General features: G+C 42.5%; 1 protein-coding gene and 1 long non-coding RNA gene across 8 annotated transcripts in view; one reads left to right on the top strand and one right to left on the bottom strand.

Moving 5' to 3' along the window:
• prox1a (prospero homeobox 1a) overlaps window positions 1-15,726 on the bottom strand; it is a 37,641-nt gene extending 21,915 nt beyond the window's left edge. Inside the window, exons 1-4 of one of the 7 annotated variants that reach the window (XM_013137541.4) lie at window positions 15,652-15,726; window positions 10,224-10,627; window positions 9,348-9,935; window positions 7,394-8,575 (exon numbers count right to left, since the gene is read on the bottom strand). In XM_013137541.4, the coding sequence (XP_012992995.3) occupies window positions 7,394-8,575; window positions 9,348-9,935; window positions 10,224-10,556 (2,103 nt within the window). In that variant the 5' untranslated portion in view covers window positions 10,557-10,627; window positions 15,652-15,726. Of the gene's footprint in view, window positions 1-7,393; window positions 8,576-9,347; window positions 9,936-10,223; window positions 10,628-12,015; window positions 12,119-13,417; window positions 13,755-13,789; window positions 14,068-14,119; window positions 14,321-14,356; window positions 14,647-15,651 lie in introns of those variants that run through there. The other 6 variants (XM_029125569.2, XM_034297464.1, XM_029125571.2 and 3 more) reach the window with 6 other exon arrangements.
• Window positions 14,570-16,852, top strand: LOC109616662. The gene is made up of 2 exons (XR_002197896.3): window positions 14,570-14,894; window positions 15,666-16,852. It is a non-coding gene; the product is annotated as an uncharacterized LOC109616662 (long non-coding RNA).
• Window positions 16,853-18,360: the final 1,508 nt, after the last annotated feature.

The following is an 18,360-nucleotide window of genomic DNA, read 5'->3' as shown; positions in this document are numbered from 1 at the left end:
ACAGATAAGTCTAAAAACAGCAGAAAGTGGACAACTACAGAGATGGGGGGAGGAGACAGCTAGAGAAACAGGGAGAGAAGAGACAGGAGAGGAGACAGGTGTATAGTAGACAGTTAGAGACAGGAGAGAGGAGACAGGTGTATAGTAGACAGTTAGAGACAGGAGAGGAGACAGGTGTATAGTAGACAGTTAGAGACAGGAGAGGAGACAGGTGTATAGTAGACAGTTAGAGACAGGAGAGGAGACATGTGTATAGTAGACAGTTAGAGACAGGAGAGGAGACAGGTGTATAGTAGACAGTTAGAGACAGGAGAGGAGACAGGTGTATAGTAGACAGTTAGAGACAGGAGAGGAGACAGGTGTTTGGTAGACAGTTAGAGACAGGAGAGGAGACAGGTGTATAGTAGACAGTTAGAGACAGGAGAGAGGAGACAGGTGTATAGTAGACAGTTAGAGACAGGAGAGGAGACAGGTGTATAGTAGACAGTTAGAGACAGGAGAGAGGAGACAGGTGTATAGTAGACAGTTAGAGACAGGAGAGGAGACAGGTGTATAGTAGACAGTTAGAGACAGGAGAGAGGAGACAGGTGTATAGTAGACAGTTAGAGACAGGAGAGAGGAGACAGGTGTATAGTAGACAGTTAGAGAAAGGAGAGAGGAGACAGGTGTATAGTAGACAGTTAGAGACAGGAGAGAGGAGACAGGTGTATAGTAGACAGTTAGAGACAGGAGAGAGGAGACAGGTGTATAGTAGACAGTTAGAGATAGGAGAGAGGAGACAGGTGTATAGTAGACAGTTAGAGACAGGAGAGAGGAGACAGGACAGGTGTATAGTAAACAGTTAGAGACAGGAGAGTAGGAGCTGTCACAGATATTCTAATGGAATTCCTTAATTAGTGGGAGTTCTTCAACAGCTAAAGCTCCCCTTGTCTAAAAATACCAGAATTCCAATAATTAAACATTATTGCTGTTTTACCACAACCAACAACAGTGTCTGTTTTGGCAGCTATGGAATGGAGTACTTCTGTGTTATTCAATCTGAACAGAAAACAGAAACCATTCAGCTGTTTTGGAAACGAAAGCACCAATTCATCCCATGTTTTTTGAAACAACTGCTTTTTTGACATTGTCTAATTAAGTGAGACAAAATTGAAAGAGATAAAGTGACCTTCTATTCTTTATAATTCAATATTTAATATATTATTACTATAGTGAAATAATTACAATTTTTATTTTTATAACATTATTATAACATTTTACTTTACAGTTTCTGTGCTGGTGGTCAGATCTCATCCCAGGTGTTTAATGACCTGCATGTTCGGCATGTTAATCCTCTGAACTGAACTGGGGATGACACCCTTGTTGTTCACACGCACACACGCACACACACGCGCATGCACACACACACACGCACGCACACACACACGTGCACACACACACTCCTCACCCTTGTTTTTGGAAAAAAGGATTACATAAATGTTGTGTTGTTTTGCTTAAGGTCATTTGTTCTGTTTCCTATTCAAAGGTAAAAGTATACAGCAGCTAACCATAACAACGAAAACATATACTGTCCTGTGGTGTTCCAGCAGTCTATGGTTCTACATTGGTTCTACCTCAAGAGCACATACTGCCACCCAAAAATTGCCACGGCTGAAAGGATCAGATAAATGTACAAAACAATACAAAAATCTAGTATTATTTTAAAATAGCATCAGATTGACCAGAAATATTGTGTAGACATTGTTAATGTTGGAAAGGACTATTCTAGCTGGAAACAGAAGATTTTTTCATGGAATATCTACAAAGGCGTATAGAGGCACTTCACTATCAACAACCGTCACGTGGTGTTCCAATAGCACGTTGTGTTTGCTAATCCATGTTAATCATTTTCAAAGGCTAATTGACCATTAGAAAACCATTTGCAATTATGCTGAAAACTGTAATGCTGATTAAAGAAGCAATAATATTGGCCATCTTCAGACAAGGTGAGTATCTGGAGCATCAGCAATTGTGGGTTCAACTAAAGCCTCAAAATGGCTTCCTTCGGAAAACGTCCTTTGGAAATTCGTCAGTCTATTCTTGTTCTGAGAAATGAAGGCTATTCCATGCAAGAAATTGACAAGAAACTAAAGATCTCGTACTACTCCCTTCACAGTACAGCGCAAACTGGCTCTAATCAGAATTGAAAGAGGAGTGGGAGGCCCTGGTGCACGACTGAGCAAAAGGACAAATACATTAGAATGCCTAATCTGAGGAACAGACGCCACTCAGGTACTCAACTGTCACCTTCATTAAATAGTACCCGCAAAACACCAGTCTCAGCAACAACAGTGAAGAGGCGACTTCGGGGTGCTGGTCTTGTAGGCCGAGTGGCAAAGAAAAAACCCATAACTCAGACTGGCCAATAAAAAGAAAAGATTAGGATGGGCAAAGGAACACAGACACTAAGCAGAGGAAGGAATGGAATAAAGTGTTATCTGCCTATTCATAATATCTCTCTTCCTATTATGTTTCTGCGCTATCTACTTAAAGGGGCAATCCACCACCAGACACATAAATCATTACATGTTGTTGACCCACGGTGTATTAGTCTGTTGTTGACCCATGGTGTATTAGTCTGTTGTTGACATATGGTGTATTAGTCTGTTGTTGACCCACGGTGTATTAGTCTGTTGTTGACCCACAGTGTATTAGTCTGTTGTTGACCCACGGTGTATTAGTCTGTTGTTGACCCACGGTGTATTAGTCTGTTGTTGACATACGGTGTATTAGTCTGTTGTTGACCCACGGTGTATTAGTCTGTTGTTGACCCACGGTGTATTAGTCTGTTGTTGACATACGGTGTATTAGTCTGTTGTTGACCCACGGTGTATTAGTCTGTTGTTGACATACGGTGTATTAGTCTGTTGTTGACCCACGGTGTATTAGTCTGTTGTTGACCCACGGTGTATTAGTCTGTTGTTGACATATGGTGTATTAGTCTGTTGTTGACCCACGGTGTATTAGTCTGTTGTTGACCCACGGTGTATTAGTCTGTTGTTGACATACGGTGTATTAGTCTGTTGTTGACCCACGGTGTATTAGTCTGTTGTTGACATACGGTGTATTAGTCTGTTGTTGACCCACGGTGTATTAGTCTGTTGTTGACCCACGGTATATTAGTCTGTTGTTGACATATGGTGTATTAGTCTGTTGTTGACATACGGTGTATTAGTCTGTTGTTGACCCACGGTGTATTAGTCTGTTGTTGACCCACGGTGTATTAGTCTGTTGTTGACATACGGTGTATTAGTCTGTTGTTGACCCACGGTGTATTAGTCTGTTGTTGACCCACGGTGTATTAGTCTGTTGTTGACCCACGGTGTATTAGTCTGTTGTTGACCCACGGTGTATTAGTCTGTTGTTGACCCACGGTGTATTAGTCTGTTGTGGGGATTTTACAACTATTTCATGGGTCAAAATAGGCTTTTTATTATTGTGGTAATGCCTTTCCTAATGAGCTAGCTAGCAACTGTACTTAGCCAGCCAGAGCCAGTCTAGAGAGAGCATTGCATTGTGGGCGTTGTGGTCAACGTGAGTCTCAACAGATTTCTTCAATCATGTCGATTGCTAACTTACTAAAGTGTAGAACCCCCTATTATCAGCATATCCAACAGCAGTTTTGAAATATAGCTTCTTGTACCGAGTAATCATTTGATCAAGTCGTCAATGTTTTGTGATTATTAGTGACATAAAATCAACTGTTAGCTTTATGTCATAAATTAGCATTTCTCTGTGGAAATAAATATTTTTAGCTAGTTAGTTAGTGACCTAGCTAAAAAATACAACCCACAATTATCAGCCACCTTACTAAATTTCCTTTTTGTGTTGCAAATACCAGATCAGAGTCTTCTCTGAAGTGTTTCCTAGAATGTTTTAGCTTCCTTTCATGCCTTCTGGTAAAGAAAAACAATCACTTGGACATTTAATGATGTCTGGTCTGTTGCGCAAGTCAGATTTCATGATTTGCTACTTGTCCAAATCTATTTCAATGACATTTTTAAAATCTCTCCAAAGACAATTGAACCTCCATACATCACAGTTTCATAGCTACCTATGAAAGTAAGAAACATTTCAGTTCATTGTGAAGCATTAGTATAATTTAACTATGTATATCACAGGAATGTGTCATTTTGACATACATTCTGGCCTCTATGAAACCTGTTCAGTAGGTCAGGAGCAGTGTGCGTGTGTGTTTATGTTCAGGTCAGGTAAAACACACAGTGACCATGGTTGAGTCATCCTATCACTGTTTCCGGCTAAAGGGACGTGTCTTCTGAGAAAACAGAACAAGCACACACACACACACACACACACACACACACACACACCCCACACGCCTCCTCATGAACACTTAATATTTATGTGGGCATTATTTTCTGTCGACCTTGAGCCTGGCTAAGACTATATTAGTGTGTGTGTGTGTGTGCAATGGTAGCTAAAGAAAGGTACTGAATAAACAACACAGCTGGGATGAAATGTTCCTCTCCCCCTCCCCCCGCCTCTGTCCCTGTCTCTCTGTAAAAAAGGCTCACCTCTCTCTCCCTCACCGCCGGATGGTGTGTGTGTGTGTGTGTGTGTGTGTGTGTGTGCAGTTGAGACAATAACATCTGCAACCTGAACCTATCACCAGGTGTATGAGAGGAGAGAGCAGAGAAAAGGGAGGAAACGAGATGGGCAGAGGGATGAAGGCAGGAAGGGAGGGAGGGAGAGGGGGAGGCAGGGAGGGAGGGAGAGAGAGGGGGAGGGAAGGGCGGGTTGGTAAGAGCATAAATGAATCCTGGACATCTGCTCAGTAACTGGAAAAATAATATGGTAGCTACTACATTACGGTCAGCATTAAAGCTAGCTGCTACAGTATGGTCAATATTTAAAGCTAGCTAATATGTTACTGTTAATATAAAATTGTGTTATACTAGGATTATACTATACTATGGTTTATATTTAAGCAAGTTACTATAGTATGGTTAATATTCAAGCTACTTACTATACCTCGGTTAATATAAAAGCTAGATACTATATTATGGTATGTACTAATGTATTACAGTTATATGTTGGGTTCAGTTCCCATGACCTGGTGGAAAGGGGGATATTTCATGATAAGCCCACTGTTCAATTTTCACCCCTCCTGGAGTTAGCATTATTAGCTTCATTGGCTAATTAAATAATTAAAACCAACATACCTGATTAGCAAAAGTTGCACGGCATGCAGAACCTAACTTGGAAACTCTTCTATGTTTAGTAATCAGTTATTAGTTATCAGTGATTTTTTATTGCGTACAGCGAAAGTAGCTGCATGAGATTTGCTGGCACTATTTTCCCTAGCTGCACTATTTCCCCGAGCCACAGAATCTGTATCTCAGGGATGATGCAATCAGAATAAAGTTAATGACACGGGAGCCAGATACTGTGATTATTAGTAGACTATTTTCACCCGTGGAGTTTAGAATTCTAGGGATGTGGCAGAGAGTTTCACCACACAATGAAAATTTCACGTTTGCGGGAAAAAATTTGCTACTAATTTGTCCCAGCTAAATTACACCTCACATTGACTACAAAATAGATTACATTTAGTCAACTATTTGCAGCTATGCGTATTTCCCACTATGTTAATGTTTCCCAATTCTGGTCCTGGGGGCCTCAAGGGTGGGGTGACAAAGACCTCCCGGTTGGCCTGGGACTGTCCCGGTTTCAAAGCAGGGTGTCCCGGGCCCTGACAAATATTTGTGAAACACCAAATTGTCCCGGTCTTCACCACAATAATAATAATAATACTGTAATGTTTCCACATACGAGTCGGAGCCAAACAAACAACTGCGTAGAACTGGGGAGCAAAGCAACAATTCCCATCAAAGCTCAAAGCGCCCCCCCTGCTCCACCAACCACAAGCACGCATGATGACCAAGATGCGTGCATAATCACGTACATGTGCGCGTGCATTAACGTGCGGTTACACATGGTTGAACTAACCCATTAATAATAAATCTAGCTAAAATATTATGGTTAATATAAAGCTAGTTACTATATTACATTGATACTGAGGTTAATTAATGTAGAAAAAAATCTTGAATTGAACTAGTGGTTGACAACAATGATTTATGATGGGGTTTATTTAAATCTCATTTTTGCTTGTAGTTGTAAAAGTGTAGCACAAACACAGAGAAACACAGAAAAGCACACACGTTTCATCTCCTCAGCAGCTGGAGAGAAACCGAGCTATTCTGGGGCTATATGTCTTGTTTTCCCTTTACTTTGTTCTTCAAACGACAGTGTTTGTGTGTGTGTGTGTGTGTGTGTGTGTGTGTGTCTGTGTGTGCGTGTGTCTGTGATCTAACGTGCAGAAAAGACAGTTCAGTCGGAGGAGCCTCTCGATATGAAAGGTTAAGAATGAAAGATAAACATCTACCTGCAAACACCTGTTCACCTTTCTGCCATGAAAGAGAGACTCTGTGTGTGTGTGTGTGTTTCTTTCTCAACACCTGTCAACGATAAATTTCTGTGTATGCGTTGTGTTTGTGTGTGTTTTTAGGTTGTGAAAAGCAAACGAAAACACACACAGCTGCCAGGCAATGACAAACACACACACACACACAAGACTGGAACAATCACTTATATGAGTTTTAGGACCTATCAACGTATGCAAACGGATAAACACAGTAAATACTAATGTTAGCTTTAAGATCACATTGCGCACACACACATTGTAAGCACATGCTCCAACCGTCATTTCAAACACTTGTTACTCCACACTCTACTCATCATCCTCTGTCTTCCTCTTTGAAATATGATTAGCTTTTCAGTGTTATGTATGAACAGACACCCACACGTAATGCACCACACACAACATACGCCTAACACACACTGTGTGAAGTATGATTTGCTTTGAGCGTTTATGTACAAAGTCTTCCAGCGCTGTGATGAAAGCAGGGTCTCACAGCACCGAACCTCTGAGAGACATCCAGACGGTCACAACCCGAAATACAGGACGTGTGTGTGTGTGTGTCTGTTGATGTGCGTGTGTGTGTGTGTTAATGTGTGTGTGTGTGAGTGTTGATGTGTGTGTCCCATGCCCTCTCACTCTCACAGCACCTCAGAGCACCACTCCCTGCTGCTGTCACTTGAAAGCGTGGAGACCAGCATGCAACCTGTTTAATCTTCCCCTTGCAAGACCCACGCGCCCCTTTTTATCTCCCCCCCGTCGGGAGAACACAGGGGTTAGGGCAGGAACCAATTAAAGTAGATTCATTGAAATGAAGGACTTCTGGAGCACTACTGAGACTGCTGCTAAGACGTCTGGATCTGCCCTCCTTGGAGAAACACACAGACACCTAGACTTCAGTAAACAAAAGGATACCGTGCTCCCGGAATATGGTGATATGTCTGTCATGTCCTGGAGGTCTCCACACTCTGACTTGATGAGCGACAGGGAAAGCCCCTCACTCCCTGCACTGTGCTGTGCCGGAGAGCTCTGCCTGTGGTGGTGGTGGGAGCCAAAATGGACGCCCCCGGCCGACCCCATTTTGGTCCGCAGCCCCACAGTTTCCCTGGAGAGGTCCATAGACTCGGGGGAGGAGCGGGGGTCTTTAGGGAAACTCTGGAACGGGTAGCCCATGAGGGGGAGGGGAAAGGGGTGTCGGAAGGAGGGAGGGGAGAACCTCAGGGAGGCGGAAAGGGGGGAGGGATGGAGGGAGGGGTGATGGGGATGAGGAGGGGGTAGAGAGGGACTCTGGTGGTGTGGCTCGGTGCTGGTCTTCCTGACGACCAGAGGCAGTGCTTCCGTCTGATCGCCTCCCGTTGGAACGCTTAGACCCCCAAACGAGTCCAGCGGACTCGGGATGATGACGTCGCCGAAACACGGTAGCCTCTGATTGGTCGCTCGGAAGTTGGGGCTGTCGCCATTCATGTTGACGCTGACGCCGCCGAAGCGAGAGTCTGGGGTCAGGGAGTGGGGGAACGGGGGGAAGGATGCTTGCGATGGGGGGTGGTTGGCGGAAGTGGTGTTTTTGGAGCCGCGGTGGGGATGAGGATGATGAAGGCCGGGGGCTTGGTGGTTGAACCCTTTAACCACGGTATCCACCACCTGGGACATTGCAGAGTTCAGCTCCTGTTTCAGAGTCTCGGCCAGCTGCCTGCCCTCCGCTCGCATCGACCCGCCTCCTGCCACCCTCTCCCCCAGGCCCGGATCCCTCTTCCCTCGCCCCTCTCCCTCATGCCTGTCGTCCTCTTCATCCCTCTCCCGGTCCAACAGCACCTGTTCCTGGAGCAGGGCTCTGGCTCGGTCGAGAAACAGACCCGGGTCGTCAACCAACTCTGACAGGTCACCATGGATACGATCGGCACGGTTATGGTTGCCACAGCGGTCGCCGTGTCTGTCCTCCAGACCGTCAGAGCGGATGCTGTCCTCGGACAGGTTCCCATCTTCCTCCCCTCCTGCTCTTCTCTCCTCCTCCCTCTGGTTGTCTCTGTTCTCCTCCTCCTCCTCTGTCTCAGAGTCATAGATCTGGTAGAACTTCTCCTGCAGCTGACGAAGCTGCTTCTGTGCAAACAATACAAACCATATAATTATGGAACTTTAAATACTAATAAGTTAACATATTAAGAAATCAACCTGTTAGCCAACATCAATTAACCAAATGATCAATCATCTATCTATAGATATACAGCTCTGGAAAAAATTAAGAGACCACTGCACCTTTTTATTTCCTTTCCAAAACAGTTGAAAAGGAAAGTTTTGAGTGAGGAACAGAAGTGTTCAATTTGCAGTGGTCTCTTAATTTTAACCCATCTGTTTCTCACTCAACTTTTTTGGAAAGGAAAGACAAAGGTGCAGTGGTCATTTTTCTGGAGCTGCATTTATACAGACAATACTAGTAAATTAACCAAATAATACATTTAATCATTAAGTAATGAATATTTCAAACACCAAAATATATAAATACAAAAAATGTATATATGAAAAAGAACTTCTGTATGTACATTGTGTGTGCACATATGTGGTAGGTGTGTATGTACAGTATGTGTGTTTGTGTGTGTGTGTGTGTGTGAGTGTGTATGTACAGTATGTGTGTTTGTGTGTGTGTGTGTGTGTGTGGTAGGCGTTTATGTACAGTATGTGTGTGTGTGTGTGTGTGTGGTTGGCGTGTATGTACAGTATATATATGTGTGTGTGTATGTGTGGTAGGCATTTATGTACAGTATATATGTGTGTGTGTTTGTGTGTGGTAGGCGTGTATGTACAGTATGTGTGTGTATGTGTGTGTGTGTGTGTGTGTGTGGTAGGCGTGTATGTATGTGTGTGTGTGTGTTACCTGCATGTCCTCTAACTGCAGTTTGAGTTGCCGTCGCTCCTCCTGTCTCTGCTCCTGCCTGACACAGACCAACTGGGTGAAGGCCTGCTGCTGATGCTGAGGAAGACGCTGTTTCCTCTTGTTCTCCCTGTACACCTCCCCCCTCACCTCCCCTCTCACCTCCCCCCGGCTCACCCGGTACCCCTCTCCTCCGCCTCGGGACGGGGGCTCTGGGCTGGAAGGTTGCAGCGGGGGGCAGTCCCTCTCCCTGTCCTCCCTTCTCCCCCTCTCACCTCCCCCCTCTCTGTCCCCGTCCCTGTCCCTCTCCCCGGGCCGGAGCGCAGGAGGCGCCACGCAGGGGGAATGACTCATCCCTCGGATGATGTTCTCCACCCGGGCCCGTTTGGCGCGCAGGTGCTCGTCCGAGAGGCGCTCCAGGTCCAGCGGGGTGAAAGCGGGGTGAGGAGGCGGGGGTCGGCCGAAGTGGGGGAGGCAGGGGGAGGGTGGGGAGGGCGAGAGGGCCAGGGGGCTGTCTCTGTCTCTGGACGAGTTACTGCAGGCATCCTCCGCCTGGAGATCTGAGCCGGCACTGGAGAGACCTCCACTACCCTGGAAGGAAGGAGAACAGCCAATCAGTCAATCATTTACACATGAACATGTGAATCAATTCATCCACCAATACAAACAATTATTTTGTCAATGTTCATGTCCCTTTATGTAGCTCGAGCCACCCAGGATTACAGGATTGTTACTAGGTTACTGGATTAGCTACCAAACCTTGTTAAAATAAGGGCTGTTTCTGGATGTGTGTGTGTGAGTGTGTGAGTGCATGTGTGTGGGTGTGTTTAGATGTGTGTGTGAGTGCATGTGTGTGTGTGTGTGTGCGTGTGTGTGTACCTGAAAGTTTCCCTCACTGCCTCCATTTTTTCCAATGTTGCTCTTCAGCAGCTGAGATATGATGGTGGCGCCAGCAAAAGGCATCATAGCATCTTCATACGAGTTTGCCCGCTTCAGGAGTTTCCGGAGGACATTTGATTTCTCTCCATCCCCATTGGATCCACCGTGGCTGTGGGGGACCAATGAGCAGTCTCTGTCCTGCTCCTGGCCGTGGGATTGGTTCATGGCGTTGAATAGGAAGGTATCTCTGGCACGGGCAGTCCTTTTCACCCCGATGTCGACGCGGCGTCGCTTGGTCTGTCTACTTAAGGCTGAGCTGTCATGGTCAGGCATCCCGAGGGGCAGCTAAAGGGACATATTGAAGGGTCCTGACAAACAGGGAGAGCTAGACAAGACAGGTGCACCTGTACAGACATAGAAATGACACAAATAAGCAGAAATTACAACCCAGTTTAACTTTGTTGGTCATGCAGAAATGAACACGGACATAAACGTTAATATGACTACATCAACATTAAGCAGAGACCTGTTTCTTGACACACTGAATTTTCTAGACTCTCAGTTCTTTGGTCAGACTCTGTCTTTACCCATCACATGTTGTCTATACCCATCACATGTTGTCTATACCCATCACATGTTGTCTGTACCCATCACATGTTGTCTGTACCCATCACATGTTGTCTGTACCCATCACATGTTGTCTGTACCCATCACATGTTGTCTATACCCATCACATGTTGTCTATACCCATCACATGTTTTAAACCCACGTGGGGAGTGAACAAGGGTGTACTTGAAAAGCACACTTCAGCGAGATGAGCGAGAACGTCAAAATGCGTTTGAGAATCCATGAAGCACTCACTAAGGTACGTTTTGGTAGTGTTCTGATCTGCAAATAGTCCACTAAGCAAATCAAGGAATTCAAAATAATTTCAATGTTTGTGGTTTGGAAGGGATTAGATTCCAATAAAAACACTGACTTTTCCATGAGCACAAACATCTAGTAGATATGTCTAAAAGCACAGTGCTTTATTTTGAAGAAGAACAAACTTCATTTCATCTAATGTGACTCAGGCCCAGAGAGACTGACAGATGGAGAAAAAGGTTAGAAAGATAGAGAAGAGTGATAGGCAAGAGAGAGTGTGAGAGATAGAAGGAGAGAAGGGAAAGAGGGAAGGAGAAGACAGAGGGAGGAAGAGCAAAATAGAAGAGTGAAAGAAAAAGAGGAGAGTGAAGTAAAGAAGCGCCTAAATATGTTGAGAGAAAAAAAGCAGTGATGTAATTCTATGCATAACATTTAACATGGATGGTTATGACAAAACTAATAGCTGGTTAGATATATTCTCCTAAACCAAACTAAACCAAACACTTGCATGGTAAATTCATCTACACCGAAGTAAACCAATTACTGGCTTTGTAGAAAAGGAATACAGAACTCATTGAACCAAGATTTCTGGAACACCAGAGAATTTGAGGAAAGCTAAGTTGTGTAACCCAACCCTTTCAGTTTTACAACTTAAAAATAAAACAACAAGCGAAGGACATGGAGATATGTCAACCAAACTGGCCACCAAGTATATTGTATGCTCTTAAAGGAGTAAGGGTATACCTAGTTGGTTTTGACAAACCTTAACCATTAATGCAATCACAGTTTTATTACTACTATAGACATTTATCTGCCCTAGAAAAAACGTGGTTTGTACTGAGATCTTATTGAAATGACGCCACTGGCCTTACACAAAAGGCTCAATTTCTTAACCCTTCCTACTGATTTAAAACAACATTGTGCTCACCTCGTCAATATCTAGGAAAGTTGAGGATTGGGCTTTTTCGTGTTTCGACTGCATGTTTAATAAAAGGCCAAAAAACAAGAGAAACATTCTGTTACCTCCCAACGCCCACAACAGTACATTGACCCGGTTTAGGTGTCCAACACACACACACACACACACACACACACACACACACACACAGAGCTCTCGCCTCTTCTATCTGACACACAAACATCCGCCTGCACACACATACGCACACATAGGCCTACTACTCCTTGTGGCAAACACTTCTGCAACTCAGACCAATCCGATCCCCATTGTTTTAAAAAGTCTAATTGACTCATACTTCAAAAAATATACATTATTGTGAATAACCAGAACTACCACAAAGTCATTACATAACTTTTTACAAACCCCACACCCTTGAGGCTAAACACAATTACTAACTGTAAAGCACATTAATGTACCCACAAAATTCTGAGACCTTAAGTTATGTTAACTGCGTTGGCACCAATAATAAATCTCCGGACAGCGGGTCCTATTTCGGCCCCATCAACAAATGTATTTAAATGTTGATATAAATGATTGCTAAAAATAGTAGGACAAATGTGAACTTCATATAACTTTTGTAATGAATGGAAATGCAATTCAAACCGTATAATGTGGACTCAACAATCGTAATTCGTAAATAGACACAACAGTTACCCGGAATAGTGAAGAGACCCCTATGAGAATAATATTGTTAGTAAATCTGTAATTAGCTTATATATTTAGGTGTACATGCATTTAAATGTACAATGTCTAACTGGTTAAGACACAGAACACTAACACCACAGAAGACAACAGTCAATTCGGAACTGTTGACTAGGACCGCACTTCTCAAACAGTTTTAGAATGTGGAACCGACTACGACTTGTGTGGGCAAAACAGAGATGTGAAGACGAGAACTAAACTCGAAAGGTACAGCTTCGGAAGTTAGTAAGGCAGAAATGGGAAATAAACTTGTTTTCAGTTCAACTACAACTGTGTCCCAAAGAAAAAATGCTACGCCGATGTAACAACTTCCTGATAATTCAGCTCCGATGAATATCTAACCTCTACCGAACAACCAAATCATGGGTTTAGATCCCATTAATCAATACAAATTCCAAATCAACCAAAGTTTTCACGATACACCACCAAGATCTGGGATACTGTAAAGATATCGAGTGTGGTAGAGTTTATGGACAAAATGCTCCGGACTACTTGTACTCTCACCAATTAGGGCTGTAGACCGAAGCACCTGCCATCCACTCCGTAGCAAAATCGCCGTACGAAGACACCATTGTAAACCTTTCAAACGGTTTCGTAAGTAAAACACCTCAAAATGTAAAATAATCTAAAGATATACATAAAACCTTAAAACAAATGTATTTGGACTTACTGTCTGTGCCACCAACTGTTGGTTTAGGCTATGATGTGGTCGTATAGTTGATTTGAAAAAAGATACGACGCAAAACTTTGGACCAAAAATATGGTAGCCTAATACTTTTACGACAAGACAAACAGGCAATCACTCATCAGCATTTGAAGCCGTCACACCAGGATAGAACACAGTGGACACACAAATGTAGCAAGAACAATAGCCAACAGCTGTTACCACAGACAGGAAAGGAGAAGTGATTTTTTTTTTTACTAGATAGGCCGACATGAATAGCAGAAATAAGCTCCTTGCAATTTACTGGCGAAGGTCGGGCATGCTACATTGTAACGCAACTTCCTTATCATCAAACAATCATTGTACAACCTAACTCACATTCAGTGTCTACTAATCGACCGGTCGGCTGTGCTCTAGTCCAGGCTGCAGATAAACCGGCGCGTTAAACGTATATCATGTAGCTGGTCAATTGTGGAAGACCGCAAATTCAACAAATCCGTTATAAGGTACGAGAATTGCAGAATCGAATGAGACACCATTGAAAACAACAACTTTTATACCGAAATGCAAGGAAGAAACCTTTATCTCCAAAAACAAAAACTTCCAGGAACGTATAGCCTACACATTTGCAAAGTTAAACAACTAAGGTATATACTTATATGCTATAGGCTAAATAACAAATAACAAAATTAATAGACGTATACTCACTAAATAAACAGTAGGCTTTGAAACTAAACAACTGATTAAAGTGCATTTGGAGCTCTCTGATATTCTATGAATGAACCAACAACATACCGGCCAAAACCTGACCGAAGGCAGGGCAGTGAAAGTTACTACCGCTGTCCGTACCCATGAACACACACACACACGCATACAAACGCGCGCGCGCTCACACAAACAAACCACAGTAAAATACATATTTGAGTATGCATAAAGGTTACTTACTCTGTAACGAGAAGAAATTGAGCTTCTTGGTAAATATAAAAAAAAAACAAAAAAAAAACAGAGGAGTTCGTTCGCTAGTATCGTAAATATTCTAACTTCTTTGGAAAGCGGAGAGCGTGGATAGAGCGAGAAAGCCAGAGAAAGCAATAGAGAGCGAAAAAAAGAGAGAGAGAGAGAGTCGGAGAGGGAGGGAAAGTGAGAGGTAGCTCTTTTGCGCCACTCTCCTTCAGAGCAGGGACATTTTCAGTCTGTTGTTTCTTTCACGACGGTGGGGCTGCTAGTCTCGAGGCTGCATGGAGCGTCTCGTGGAGCAACAAGAATCACTTTAAGACGCGCAAGGCAAAAGGATGCGCGAAAACCTGGGCTGCGTCATCAACGGGAGTGATGCAACGTCCTCACCTGACCAATAAGAAACGTCTACCGGATTTTAGAAGCTGCACAAAACGCCTTTAACTTCACAAGGGAGATGATGTGGAGAAGGAAGAATCGGTCCTTCAGTGATCAAACCTCCTCATGCTATAAACAGACGGAGATATGTGTAAGGAGATGCGCATTTCAATAATTAATTTAGGTGATGTCTTATTACTTTAGATTAGGGATTGGTCAACACGTAGGATTTTATCATAACGATTTAAAAAATCGAATACTATATATGTCAATGTATCCCTGTTTTATTTCTATATTTAGTCAGATTAAACACTTTCATAGACACCTATCTGGTTTTGCTTATTTAACCAGTCAGCTTCAAACTATTTTTCTATACACCTGATGTGTCATATTATAGTGTATACATATGCATAGCTATGTTTCTTGTGAATGGCCGTTTTAGTTCAATCATTAACTTGTCCCAAGCCTATTTCTATGACCATTGAATCCTCACACTGCTTACAGTCGTTGTAAGACCACCACAAACGTATTGTTTCATAGGTTTATCTATATAGGCCTTTTCATTTTAATGAATGGTGTCACTTTTCTTTGATAGGAAGTAAATTCTTTATCCGTTTCAGTCAGAGTGAGATATTGTGTCCATGCATTTAAACAGCTTTCATTATGCTGCAGCGATATGCCCTACATGCATTCAACCTGTCCTCTTGTCCATTTAGAGAAACATAAAATAGAATCGAATTCGTAAACAACAAAACACAATTCCAACATTAGACAGATAAAATGTCCTAATCAGTTTCCTTGTCAAAAGGATCCCTGCTATAAAGCACTTTGTAAAACACTTTTCTCAGCTGTTTTATGTGAAAAGTACTACATAATTAATGTGAAAGATTTAATAGGAGATAACATACCGTTTGTCTTTCAGGGTGTCCAGGAACGGGGCTCGACGGCTGACAGAAAATACCACAGCAACACCTTCAGTTTAGTTAATGTAGAATACATGACAAAGAGTGTATTGTTTAGAAGTTATCAGAATAATACAAACCGTTGTGAATTTGTAAACATAGGACCTGAGAGTCCCACAATTTAAAGTAAAATAATTGCTAAAAATTGAGTCATTTCACTCTGCGTAACTTTAGACAATTTTACATTTCGTTTTATTTTAAGGGTCCTTCTTCGCTGTTTCATAATACTGTAGGACTACAGCCTATGCCAAATAATAAACGATTCATCAACGTTCGAACTAATTTGCACACTAAGAACAATAATTGTCCCTTAATAAAATATAATATCTCATTACGCCCCGGCCGCAGAAGAGTTATGGGCATTTGGTTTATATCGGGCAGCTGTCGAAAAAGGAGAAAAACAACTTTCTAACTTTTTCTACATTTCATGTAAATTACGTTCTCTTAGGCACTTCATCGGCCTGCTAATCTCAGAGCTTATATGGGTATTCCAAAGAGTTTTATAGCCTAGCTATAGTCACATGAATCAGTAATAGGCTGTCAATCTCCACATTTTTTTTATTAATGGCATGTGGGCCTATGTAACTATACATAATATAATACTATATACATATTACAAGTAAAACCATTGCCGACACAGTTATCCTATTGTGCTGAGGAATCTAAAGAGACTACAGAATTCACGCCAAATCATGTCATCCAATCATATTCCTCATTTACCGATGACGGTCGGAATTTAGGTGAACTTAAAGCAAACCCCCCGGGAATATTATTAGTAATTACACTTTAATTGGCATCGCCCGGGATTCTTTATACATAACTTGCTATATTTTAAGCTGCATGCTGTATTTTAATATAGCCTAATATTTCATGGTTACTATGTTATTTGAAACCAATTCATATGCACGAGGCTATCATGTCTATTTATGATAAAAGAGAAGGTAAACCATTACAAAATATTATAAAGTATTTTTAGACGAGGTACTTACTCTTGAAAACTATAGGTCTACTGAAACGATATGATATAGTTTTAATAAAAACTAGAAATTAGCGGGTTATTTAGATGTAATATGCTGTTCTTGCTTGTTTAATGATAAAGCATACGATTTCTCATATGCACCGAATAAAAGTAGTCTATCAACATTAAGCTCTGTATCTTCCGTTCACTTCTATTGAAGCCATACGATCCTATGGATTTTAAATGTGGTCTACTATGGCCTAGCTCCAGTGCTTTGGTGTTTCCATTTCTCCCTTCCCATAATGAATAGGGAGAGGGATTGTGTGGTTGTTTTACTTTATCCCGGGAGAGGGAGGCGGACGCGTGACTCTTGAATGCGTGACACCCCTGGGAAAGACGGTGCCATCGGACGGGAAAAAAGTGCCTATTGACCAGTTGTATCATCCGTAATGAAAGGCGTTACGACGATTACAAAGGAGATCCCCAGATTATGATTTTTATAGATTGAAATAAACTTTACAGTTCCAATAAACATTTGATATACCAAGCGGCGTGTATTGTCTCATTTTATTAATTTTAGAGCTTCATTAATAACGTAAGTTGGCCTATATAAATGTCAGTTATTTACAGTGTTTTCATGTTGTATGAACGTTTTGTTGTTGTTATGTTGGACAAAACATGTGGTAATCCCTGAATTTCCCCTGAAAGGCATTTTTCTTAAAATGTAGTCTGGCTTCTTCTATTGACTAATTTTCACTGAGATGATATACAAATAGTTAGTAACACCCATCTGTGTGTGTGTGTGTGTGTGTGTGGACGCGCGCGCCCGTGTGTGTGTGTGTGTAAGTATATGTGTGTGCTGTGTCCGAGTTGCGGCTCGCTGACACAGTTGTGCAGGATATGTCTCGTAAGCGAAATATAAAACCCCTGCATAGGACAACGGAATTCATGACAGTCAGATGTATCCCCCCTTACCCCCCCCCCCACTCTCTCTCTCTCTCTCTCTCTCTGTATATTTCTATCCAGCTCTGAGCTTTCTGACACGAAATCTGAGAAAGGTTGTTGCCTACATGTTATTAGCCTATGTCACAGATACGGCATTGTTGTATAAGTGGGTCCCTCAAAATAACACTGATTATTTGTCACTTATTTTCACTGTTGGGCCGTATATTGCTGCCCTCTTTAGATGTAAAGATAACCAAAAAAAAGAAGGTATTTAACTTTGAGATATGTTGGCCTTTGCTTGTCTGATTGGTCCTAATACCACATTGGTTTTGATTGGTCCTGCAACCGCTGGGTTGCTTTCTTATTGGTCCTAGCGCCACTGGGTTGCTTTCTTATTGGTCCTACCGCCACTGGGTTGCTTTCTGATTGGTCTTACCCCCCACTGGGTTGCGTAAACAACAGAGGTGCGCTGAATAATCCTGGGAGGCACTGCTGCCTCACAAGCTGATGCATAGGCAACCCCGCCCATTCTTCTGCATCAGCCAGTGACATTCAAATATCAAACATTACATAAACATCTACGTTTCTGTGCTCATTAGTCATCAGGAAGACATAGCAGTTACCTAAAATGTGTCAGTCACCACAGATGGCAGTGACTGCCACATGACAGAAATGTCAATGTCAAATATTATCTTCTCAGTTAAATTAGGCAACTTAACATAGCTTGCTGCACATCAAGCCTTATCTTAACT

Source organism: Esox lucius, chromosome 15, assembly GCF_011004845.1.
Source record: "Esox lucius isolate fEsoLuc1 chromosome 15, fEsoLuc1.pri, whole genome shotgun sequence".
In the NCBI taxonomy this organism is placed as follows: Eukaryota; Metazoa; Chordata; class Actinopteri; order Esociformes; family Esocidae; genus Esox; species Esox lucius.
This window is presented reverse-complemented; position numbering and strand designations above follow the sequence as displayed.